This window comes from Zophobas morio, unplaced genomic scaffold (assembly GCF_036711695.1).
Source record: "Zophobas morio isolate AGI-343-1 ecotype UQ-CSIRO unplaced genomic scaffold, CSIRO_AGI_Zmor_V1 ptg000600l, whole genome shotgun sequence".
In the NCBI taxonomy this organism is placed as follows: Eukaryota; Metazoa; Arthropoda; class Insecta; order Coleoptera; family Tenebrionidae; genus Zophobas; species Zophobas morio.
In genome coordinates, this window is record NW_026972703.1 from 1 (window position 1) to 11,323 (window position 11,323).

The following is an 11,323-nucleotide window of genomic DNA, read 5'->3' on the forward strand; positions in this document are numbered from 1 at the left end:
GATTGTGTAATCGACAACTCACAGAACCAATTCGAGAATTTTTTTTTTTTACATTTTGAAGTTAAACTTTACATATATACTAATATTAACTACAGTGCTTTTCAAACATAAATAACTCTTCTATGTGTTAGCTTTGTTCTCTATCTCGTAGTTAGTAGAACTGAGTCCATATACAAAAAGGTCATTAAGAGGGCCCAACTTTATTAATTTTCTTTACGTCTCTATTCAGATCTTGCCAAGGCACAAGCTTACTTTACAGCACTTAATACCACCTTCTAATTAGTATACCCCCAAATGGGTCAGGGTTTTAGGCTTCAAATCAGTTAAAAGCATAAAAAACCAAATTTTCGGCTTAATATTATTTTATATAAATCAGGACCGTTGAAAGGCTGTGCGATATAAAAACAGAAAAAAAGTGTTTTACTTACTTATCAACATCATATGGCTTGCGTTCCACTCCTTGAAGCTACGCCTTTAAAAACTTAAAAATTATAAAAATGGTTTTTAATTAAAACGCTCCGATAGCTTATTTCATATATTTGGCCGCAAATCATACAGTTAAATTAAATTTAAATTTTTTCCTTTAAAAATTCACGAGGTTAACTAAGAACTTTGCGTACGTCCGTAGAAACAGTTAGCTAAGAAATACTCAGCCCCAATTTTGAGATCCTAGGAAGATTGGTTTTCATGTTGAGTAACTAACTAAGACATATTATTCAAGTCTCATTATAAGCGCAAGTTTCTGGAATTTTGGCCAAATTCAACAGCTCAGGTTGAAAAGGTGAAAAGTTCCAATAGTTAAAATCGTTAAATGTTTCAGTAATGTTATAGTTTGCGTCTAGTTCGTTTCTAGGAGAAAACATGGCAGGGGCAAGCTGAATTTGAATAGAAAATATTATCCTTTTCAAAAGATTAAAAGTTTACTAAAGTACCTCCGACAAGTTAAAGTACGTAGAGGAAAAGGTAGTATGATCTTCTGACCGCACTTGACCGCAGGAATTTATAATAAAGATGCGACTAGAAGGAACGCCCACAGCTTTGTACGAGATGTGGTCCTTTACGTCAGGCATTTAGATATAAGCTTTGTAGCAAGTAACAAGTTTAAAAAAAGAAGGCGCCTACAGATAAGCGGTTTCCGAAGCCCGCATAGAAGGCGTTGCAGTTGGACGGGAAGAGATCACGAATATCGCGCAAACAAGCGATTTTAAACTCTTCTGGTTTCTTCCGGATTACCTCCCTGTGAGCAAGGAGATCTCTCAGGGTTAATGGGGTGGGCGGGTATATATAAGGCGACCTATGTAAAGAAGTGACGAGTCTGTCGGGCGAAAGTAAAACCGGCCCGTCCGGAAGGCGGAGGCCCTGTTGCTTGACGCCTTGAAGATAATAACGTGTTAAGTTGGCCTGTTTATTATAACACAGGGCGCACCAAAGAAATATTGTTGATCGAGAGCACCGCAGCATTACAAAATTTTACCTGTCCAATAGCCCTTGAAGAGAGATATAAAAGTTTATAACCGTTTTCCCGGATGATGGAGTACAATTGAGCCACGCCTGATTGGGTCCAATCTTTCCCCAGCACATATAGTAAATGGCCTATCATGAAAGGGCGATGAGCAGTTCGACGCTTAAACATAGGGCGCTCTAGCTTAGTTAAGCAGGGCCACACTATGGTCAACGCCACGCCCGACCCTGAAAGTGGTTGCAACATTAAATAACTACCCAAAGCATCGGATTTGGTGATGGTGCCGTCTATGTCCGATATGACTATTTTGTCCTTGTATGACCAGCTTTGTGCAAGGCACGGTGGTTTGCGTTAAAAAGGAAAAGGAAGCTCTCGATGGGCCCTACCGGTAGATGTTGCAGAAACACTCGGCTGTGCCCTGCATTTTCGTGACTATGAAAAAGCGGGCTTTGTTCGCACCCGGTTTTAAAGGGAGGCGGGAAAGAGCTTCTGGCGGCATTCGCAAGGTCTTGTAAAACGGGCCCTCCTTGTTCATGCAGTCCCCGATACTAGTGAAGGTGGACTGTAGATACGACAGCGAGGAAAAGGGCAGCATCTGCCACACCCAAACGAACAGATGCCCGCTTCGGCAGTCAAGAGCTCAGGAGGTGAGTGCCCTTGAAGCGCACAAGGAGAGGAGGACACGAGTTGTTCCGGAAAGTCAGGCATCTTATCCGGCAAATCTGGAGGCCAGTTAGTAAAGGAGAAAAGAGAGTGGGAGTGATCAGAAAATAGAGCACCCGACGGTTGAGGACAGTAGGCACCGACTGACGACTGTTCGTACTGAAGAAGTTCGTACGACTTTGGTGGATCCATACCAAAAGCCAGCTTAGACATAATGATGACGCTGGCAACCTCCCAATCGTAATAACTAGTTATTTTTAACGAATATTAGTTAGCAGGAAACTGAACATTCTACTCAGATAAACATTATATAAAGCTAATAAGACTTACTTGTTGGCTATTCTGACTACCAGCTCGGGATCTTTTAAGACATTAGGATTGGCAGAAAAAGTATTAAAGGAGAGCCGTCGTTGGTCAAAAGTGGTAGCCACTTCCTAAAAAGGTGTTTCCTAAGATATGCAAAACCATACCATATGGTAGAACCTCGCTGGCAGACATCCCCATAAGAATACTTTTGCACAGCGATAAGTCCACAGTGTCAAAAAAGCTTTTCTTATCGGTTGCAACTTCGCGCGCCAGTAACGCTTGATCACGTGGCTCTTGATCACAGTTTGGCGCTGTAGCTGAGTCGCTCGCTAGCAACGAGTCATCATGTAGTGTAGACGCGTGAGGTCTACTAGCACGTGGTTAGTGCAGCTACTAAGCTTCTCAAACAACAGAATTTACGGGTTCTGAGGCTCTTCTGCACACCCACTGGCCAGCTCTACAAAACAGGTATATAATAAATAAAGCAGTACAGTTTTGTTGTAGGCTACCAATTAAAGGTTTATACAAGAGTATAAAAGTACCTTCAAGGGAAAGTACGGCGACTTCAGGCGGAGGCTGGCCGGCGGGAGATGCGCCCAATCCCAAGTAAAGGGGGCTCTTCTCTGAGGGCTTCTAACAGGATGGCTTACCCCCGAAAGCAAGTGAGAATAAGTTGATTGTAAACCTTTTCTTTAGAGAAAATGTTCAGCAAACCGCGCCACACCCATTTCTGACGAGACGCTTTAGCTTCTGCTGTCTGCATACTCATACTGAAAGAAGTGGGCGAAGATGAAACCGAGGCTGAATTAAAGAAAAAAATTGTTGGAAACTATAAAGGCGTAGTAGCTATCTCACTAAAAACTACAAAACCAGTAAACACTGAAAGCGCGGTAAAAACACAATTACAAAAATGAAGAGCACGGAAAAAAAAAAGAAACTCTTTTTTTCCGGGAGATGACCCCATCCCCAAGTTACTTCCGCAAGTTCTTTACTCCCCTCCTTTCCCTCGCAATCTTCTTCATAACTTAACAGTAATCGCTCGTCCCCCATCTGGACTGTCAACTCTCTGCTTTGATTGGTAATGCGGTCGCTGGTCTCAATGCCAGCGTCGCCGCCGGGCTGGGTCTGGGGTTCATAGGAATCGCCCGGCAGCGGGGGGGGCTCCGCTGGAAGGGACTCAGACTGCATCTGCGCGACAGAGGCTGAAAGCGCCGACGATGAGAGAAAATCGCTTTCGGGGAGCGCGCAATAGTCGGCTAAATAACACGTGCTATAAAAAGAATTCACTCACGATGCCTAAATAAATTTACCGCAATGTTTTGGGCTCTCGAACGAAGTTGGAGATGAGAGCACTAAAGGCTCAAGCCCCTAAGAATCGTGTGAATCAAAAAAGGCACAAAAAAAAAATAGCCTAGCAAATAATATCACATCGACAACTGGAGGTACACTCCTAATAAGTGGTGAGGTGGCAAGATTTCTAGGAATGACCCCCCTCTAGGTTATAGCGTATTATTAAAAGTTTTATTAAATAACAGCTTAGAGTACTTCGCATTTAGCCACAAAAAAGGCTTCCCCGGCGCTACCTAACTTCATCTTAACGTCAATGAGTTCGTCGTTGATTTCTATATTAATCTATTAGAAGGAAGGAAGATAACCGTTTTCATACCCCCCAAAAAATTCAGCATAGTTATAGTTATATACAATTTTTTCGCGACTTCGCACTAAATTAAGTTTTCCGAAGCGCACATGAAAAGGAGATCCAAGTAAAGAGCCTACAAATAAAAGCTTTTATCTAATACAAAGTAAGCTTAAAATTTTATACTTAAAGTTTATATAAGTGTGTTGGTCTAAAATTTATGAAAGCAAACCGTCTGGTTGCTCAATCACAATGACGTCGATCGCCCCACTCAAAGTTGCAGGGTTAAGTTCATTGTAAACATTTTTTACGCCATGAAGAACCTTTAATATATCCAGTAAGAAAGGAAAAAAATAACTTAAAATAAAACTTAGGTTATACGAATAGTACCCTTCCTATATACTCCATAAGCAACCCAAAGTTCTATATTGTGTTATCCTTTACTTTGATCTCTAGCTCTGTCAAATAGTAAAATGTAATTATTATAACTAATAATTTTTATTAAATGCAGTGATGCCATACAAAAAAATGGGAGTTAAAAAATTTAAAGTGATAACTTATCAATCACATTCGTGTAGGAGCGAAATATGGAAGGGTTCTGAAAGTGCTCTATGATAAATTGAAAAGATGATTGGCTATAAAATGACCAAGATAATGTCCCCGTTAAAATGACTATTATAAAAGTAAAGACTTGACTACCGGAGTATAAATCAGTTTCTTCTTTTCTATTGCTTTAATACACTTTCTTTCCTTTAGAATAAAATACATTTGAAATAATATTAAAAGTTTTTAGTTGTTGTGGGTAGCTTTTATGTGATATAAATAAAACTGACTATTTATAAAAATATTCCCCTTTACTCTTATCAAAATATAGTTGTTAATTACAGGCAGACCATACAATTGAGATGGGCTCGAATAATCGGTTGTTATCTTTGTAAGGCCGTGTTATTTGAAAAGGTTTATAATTCACAATTCCCAATAAATTAAATTTACCAATACTTAAGTACATTAAACCTCCGTTTACATAGATCATCCCTGATTTCAATGGCAAAAGGTACTTTAGTTTTACGTTAAACTGAGAAAAGGAGCGACCCTAATCGTCTTTAAAAGTTTAGAATTTTGAAATTTTATAATTTTGCGATTAAGGAATTAATTACAGTGTTATCTCGGCAAGAGCTACATCCGGTCCTTAGAAAACAAATCTAATTAGTATATATATCCTAAAGCTAACGCCCATGAAAGCTAAACACTAAACTTCGGTTTAGCTTCTTACTGGGCAGCGACTGCAGTTACAGGTCGCCCTATCACTTGGGCCTCACTGTCTTTTTATTTGTCAATGGCATCTTATAGCGGATATCTAATATAATCTTCAACCGCTAAATCTGTATTTTTCTTATACAGGAAGGGTCAAGGCACAACATCCTCCAGTGTACGCTCCCGAAGGTTAGAAAAAAGGGGGAAAATTGAGCCCGGATTCCTGCTCTTTGGTGGAATACCCCGAAAACCACCATCTGGAGTTCACTCAGCAATTGCAAGCCATGCATCCTCGACTACGAGCTCCCACTTTGCTTATGATTGCTTGTTAGTTTAACTTACAAGTAGAAAGCTCGAAAGTAATCTTCCTGTTTTTATAAAGAGTACTTTTTAATTAATATAAAACTAAAAAAAATTACTAAGAATTCTAAATCAGTTTCAAGAAATCCCGAAAGCCCCAAAGAAAAGTGCAAATAATGCTAGTATACCTAATGGAATAGGCTACTTAGTAATTTTCATTGAGTTGTGATCGCTGCTAGGTATCACTATTTGATCATTTAAATCCACTCATGGCAACTGCGTAGGTTGGGCTCTTAGTCAGGAATACCTTGCATCTCTTGCATACGACTGTTGGACCGTCTTCATTATAGTATATAGAAATAAAACTATTCGTATTAGTGCTCTTACTTAGTTATCTACCAGCTCATATCTACATATGGGAATTAAGCATTCTTTCCTTTAGCCAATATTATACTTAGCCAAACAGTAAATATTCTTTATATAAACAAAGATCTCGAGTACTATATTATCACCTAGCACTTTACTGAATAGTACCAGTTTTCAAGTAGTTACTCACCGCCGAAATAAAGCGGCTAATGGTGTTATTTCGCATCGCGCATAATGTAAGCCTATTTAGAGATTCTCAGAATTATGCTAGTCATTATAATCTATCCATTTCTTTCATTGGCAACTATTCGCCTCTATTAAGGTAGAGTACTTTAAAGATAATGATGATAAATTAAGCTTACTTTTCATTTCCGCTCATCACAAGTATAGAAGAGGGTTACTGACCACTACTATGTCGATTGGTAACTACTCTTGACGTAAACCTACATGAGGTTGGCAATTCTCCGTGACAGATCTGTCCGTGAAAGCAGATGGTTAAATGACACCTCCTTGCAGTTCGATGGAGGCTAACTTGAGACAAAATTGTTATATATTACTATAAGGTCTATCTTTAGATCACTTTATTACTTTTAACCATGAGACGTTGAGAGGTTCATGAGGAATAAACCATCAGCACCACAATACACTTTATGAGTACCTACATAGCTGATGTATAATATTAGTTTTTCGGCCTAGCTAACTTTAAATCATAGCCAAATAATAGCCAAGATCGCTGTAGTCACAGTGTTAGCGAAGGATGCCCGTTCAAGACAAGCGTTAATAATACAGATAGAAACACACATGCTCGGACATCGAGGTACGAGAGAACAAGCTCTTCTCTCTTATATTGCTATAGAAAGGCGCACCTACCTTCGGCTATTTATTCTTCAACAGGGTCATAATCCCTAAAGGTTATGTTAGAGTGGTAATGGTACTTTCTGCGATGTGCTTTAGACAAGAAGTATACTCAAGGAAAAAAAGATAAAGCTCTTAGTGGTATTCCTATCTAACCCAACAGGAAAAGAAAGATTGAGTAAATTTATACAAGGATCCAGTTTAGAATGTTTAATAAGTTCAGCTCCGGTGGTATATTAATTTTATATATAACATGTCGATGTTTAAACCAAGTTTAAGATTTGTTAGTGTCCCTTGACAAATTTATGGCAGCAGTGCAAGTTGGGCTCCCTCCAGAAAGTTCTCAGCAGAGCATTAGAATAGTAATGAAATAGTCATAAATATAACACCAAAGCCTCTTCCATATGTTAATATGTATGCTGCGGAGTGACTGGTGATTACTTGCTAAACCTGGTTAATTCTTAGAGTTCAATTGTGAACCAAAGAAAGGGCCTGTATGATATCCTCGAGGTAGTATGCTAGTATGATTAAATAGTTGCTAAAGAAACCCGAGAGACAGGTCAACTCTCAGGCAAAGTATAAATGCATGTTAACATATACTTTTATCAATAAGATGATGACGTAATTGAGATCAAAGATGGTAGGCCACAACAGTCAGTTGCATGTTTATTTCACTCTCTCTAGGATCTAATTCGAACTTTTCTTTAAAGTACTTAACATTAGCGTTGTTCTATCTTGAATGTGCTCACCTTGGATAAATATTAACAGGCATTAGCTTTAATTAGGACTAAAACTAGATCCTTGTTTTCAAGTCATTAGCCCTGGAAATTTCTTTCCTCAATGCTAAGCCCTTCTCAACGATTTATTCATGTTCTCTTACTTTTCAGAGAAGGTAAGTTACCTATAGGTATGCTGGTTCGTTGCTTGAGTCTCTAATTAAGGATAGACCATAGTGGTTAATCCCCTTAATGTTATAAAAGATATTATTTCCTAGTTGTAAATATACTTACTAGTTTCTACCTTCTGGAGCGAAAATTATTAAATTGTTTTACCTTGGAAAAATCTACTCTTATAGAGCAAATTAAATAACCACCACACTTTAAATATGATAAATAAATACCTTGTTTTATTAATGTAGAACAAAAAAAATCTTCTCATGGGTTTTCGTCCCACTAACTTATTTATAGTATAGACTAGGTAATTGCACTTAATATACGTCTGCTTACCCAGTAAATTATTAGAACTGCATAGTATTATAATAAGCGCTTTATTAAATGCCAATGTCAGCAGAGCCGATAGTTTAACAAATAGTACTAGTTAAACTAATGAAAGCGTTTAAAAACACTTAAAAAGTAATGCTATCACCCCAAAGTCTATTAGTAGTAAGTAAGTCACAGAATTCCACTATAATATCATAATAGAAGCGGGTTTCAGCTAGTTTATCAGCGTTTTTAACGCAATGCCAATAGTGCTATTACGTATATGTTCTATTAAAGTACTGAAGAAGAAGTAGATAAAGCCTCGAGAATGAGTATTTTAGTCTAATTCATGAATTTTGAAGAGCTTAAGTACACACACTAGGTCGGAATTGCTGAAGATTGTGTTGGCTGTATGAATAATAAAATTACTGAAGTTGCTAGTAGTTTAAGGTACAAGCAGTCTTGATATTTGAGAGAACCCCAAAGGGGTTATTAGAAGCCTTATTTCTTTTTTAAAAAATTTATACAATTTGTCTTATTAAGTGACTTCACCTAAATTAGAACTAGGTTAAGTCTAGTCAACAGAGTTCCAGTTTTACTCATATTCTTTACTACATTACCCACATCAAAAAATTTTGTAGTGAGTGAATAGGTTTACGCAGTTAAATTGCATCTTCTCATACCTCGTTCAAGCTGGAATCTCTAAATATGAAATTCCTTTTTCTTTCTCTTGTGTGCTGAAAGCAATCAAAGCCAAAAATGGATAATAAACTTTTTAACTTATGCTTTTACTCAAGTATAGAATCCCCGTGTACATATAATAGCGTCTATAGTAGATTCGCATCCATTAGTAAACCTGTGAAGTCGAACAAAGCAGTAGCACTTTTTATGTTCCTGATAGTTTTTAAAACTTCTTAACTACATGCGTTCATTAGTTTAGCATGCCCGTAGATACAAACGGAGATAGCACACTTGAAGGAGGGTTCGGGGTTGGGACTGGAGGTTAAGTTTTTTGCTCTTTGTTTCCTGCGGGGAACATGTTCTATTATGAAAGGGAAGCCTAATAATTGTGTTACTTATACATTCTCTAATAAAAATTTTTACATTTTTTCTTCCTTAAGTATATATTTTCGATTTTTATAGCCACTTCCTGTGATAATGCAAGTCTAGGAATAGCAAAAGGCCAATAAGAGGGCGCCCACTTTAAGGAAACAGGAATTCATTTATTAAGGTATCAAACCCTGACAAAGTACTAATTGCTATCATTTACCCCCAAAATTCATGGTACGGCAATCGTAGTTCTATATATATTTTTAGGTCATTCGGAAATGCAAATTAAGAAAAAAGCTTTAATATTAAAAGCTTTTTAACAAATACAGAGAGGATAATTTAACGAAACAGATCTCTCTGCAGCCGAAGGCTGAAAAAAAGTTAGAAACTGTCTTTTCCTTTTTTTAGTAACGGCCGGACAAAAAAAAGGGAATTTTTAGGTCTTAACAGCAATTAATTTTATTAATAGGAATTAAATGTAATTATAAGAAAAAAAAATATATAAGCTCCTATATTTATTAATGCAACTATACCTTTCAATAATTTACTTAACAAGAATTTTTATCTAATAAAAATTTATAAATTTTTAATAATATCGATTTTAACGCAAGTTACTACTGTATAAAGTGTTTAGCTTGCCCAATATTTATCTACAGCAGGAAATGTATATTTTCTACAATTTAAAAAAAATAAAATATTTTCGTTTGCCACTAAATTATCATAGCTAGTTTTTTTGGTAATATATTTCATCTCTTTAATTAGAATAACCAACTTATAACGTTACTTGATAATAACTTTATAGAATAAATTTTTCAACTTCTTAGGCAATAAAATTTTCTTCTCTGAGAACCTTTATGGATGATTTATCTTTTAAAAAAAGTGTTTACTTTTACCCGCTCTTTTTTTACTTATTAACAAGTTACGTTCAGTTAAGTAAACCATAACTTTAGCTAGATTCTTATATTGGTAGCTTTTCGTGGTGAAAAAAAAACCCTTACTTTAATTTGTATAAATTAAGCAGTTGAGTAAAAACACTGGTTATATCTAAGTTTGATAAAATGTGTAAAGATCCCTGCCTTTTGTGGTCCGCAGAAGTATCTTTTAAATTTCGGAAAGTGGTAAGGGTAGAAAGCCCTCAAATAATATACTATTTTTAAAAATTTGTTAAGAACTTCGCCTGATGTCAACTTGCTAGCTTAAAATGGAGTAGAATGTGATTTTCAGGTTTTCCTTTAAAACTCGTCCTTCTTCCCTTCTTCTCTTCTTAACCTCAAGCCACGTATACTCTTGTAAAATACTTCATCGAACTAAACGCTCTTTTGAAGTTGCTCTAAGCCGTTAGCTGTACTACTTTTGAATGATTCTAAAAGCATTTTTACAAAACTTGAGTTTTGAAATTTTTTTTTTTACTCACTAAGTAGTACATATAAAACAAAGCGGGATTTGTACAATATCAATGACGGAGACTGCAGGTTAGATAATCTTAAGAAGACTTTTGACATTTCTTATCTGTCTTTATAAGAGGATTCACTTCTTGAATATGCAACTTTTAATTACGACGATTTTAATATTTCCGGTGTCCAAGACTACCTCAGCGACTATGAAGATATAAGTAAAATTATGTTTTATTTTTTTTAATCAACTAACAAATACAAGCAAAGATCAAGCTCTACATAGACAACAACAAATTCTTAAAAAAGTAAAAGAATGTCTTGCAAACACATTTGAGATTATAAATTATAAGGCTTTAAAGTACACTTCTGAAAATTCTGTGAAGACCGATATTATTTCCGTTGAAAAGGGTAAAATTATTATAATTTTTTTTTAATATTTATTATAAAACTATATAACAGAAGATCTTTCGGCTTCCGATACTCAAACTGTTGCCTCTTTGCGGTCTACACTTTCTACTCATTCAAAAGCAACATTCCTTTCAACTGATAACGCTTTGGACGCTTCTGTAGTTCCCGACAATTCTTCAAGTAAATTTCCAAATTCTCAAAAGGTATAAAGTGTGCGTAAAATTTCTTTTTTTTTTTTTACATCTCTTCTCCAAGCAGAACTTTTCAAGAATAAGAAAACCCAGTAAGTTATCAGCTGTGCTATCGGACAGCAAATTAACCACAAATTTTTTAGAAAATAAATATAATACTTACGAAAATTCTTTAATTAAATATAATAAATAACAAAGAAAACTTTTTCAAGTATATTTATTTTCTAAAGTTATTTTTA

General features: G+C 36.1%; 2 protein-coding genes across 3 annotated transcripts; one reads left to right on the plus strand and one right to left on the minus strand.

The window, feature by feature from the left end:
- Positions 1–538: 538 nt before the first annotated feature.
- LOC135121514 (phosphatidate phosphatase LPIN3-like) lies at positions 539–4,525 on the minus strand. Of its 2 annotated transcripts, none has more exons than XM_064045817.1 (21): positions 4,458–4,525; positions 4,300–4,390; positions 4,133–4,203; positions 3,977–4,063; positions 3,860–3,925; positions 3,742–3,799; positions 3,370–3,687; positions 3,117–3,232; positions 2,974–3,064; positions 2,852–2,888; positions 2,609–2,798; positions 2,456–2,559; positions 2,242–2,372; positions 2,067–2,184; positions 1,849–2,010; positions 1,720–1,787; positions 1,475–1,593; positions 1,295–1,401; positions 1,123–1,237; positions 933–1,055; positions 539–875 (listed from the first exon to the last, which is right to left on the minus strand). In XM_064045817.1, exons 1-21 carry the CDS (start codon positions 4,473–4,475, stop codon positions 717–719), a joined length of 2,349 nt encoding a protein of 782 aa, XP_063901887.1. In that variant the 5' UTR covers positions 4,476–4,525; the 3' UTR covers positions 539–716. The 2 variants fall into 2 exon arrangements, with proteins under 2 accessions (XP_063901887.1, XP_063901886.1); XM_064045816.1 differs by having other exon boundaries at positions 1,475–1,641.
- A 5,785-nt stretch (positions 4,526–10,310) lies between these two features.
- LOC135121505 (uncharacterized) lies at positions 10,311–11,277 on the plus strand. The gene is made up of 6 exons (XM_064045810.1): positions 10,311–10,435; positions 10,510–10,563; positions 10,614–10,703; positions 10,753–10,893; positions 10,945–11,096; positions 11,152–11,277. Exons 2-6 carry the CDS (start codon positions 10,548–10,550, stop codon positions 11,275–11,277), a joined length of 525 nt encoding a protein of 174 aa, XP_063901880.1. The 5' UTR covers positions 10,311–10,435; positions 10,510–10,547.
- Positions 11,278–11,323: the final 46 nt, after the last annotated feature.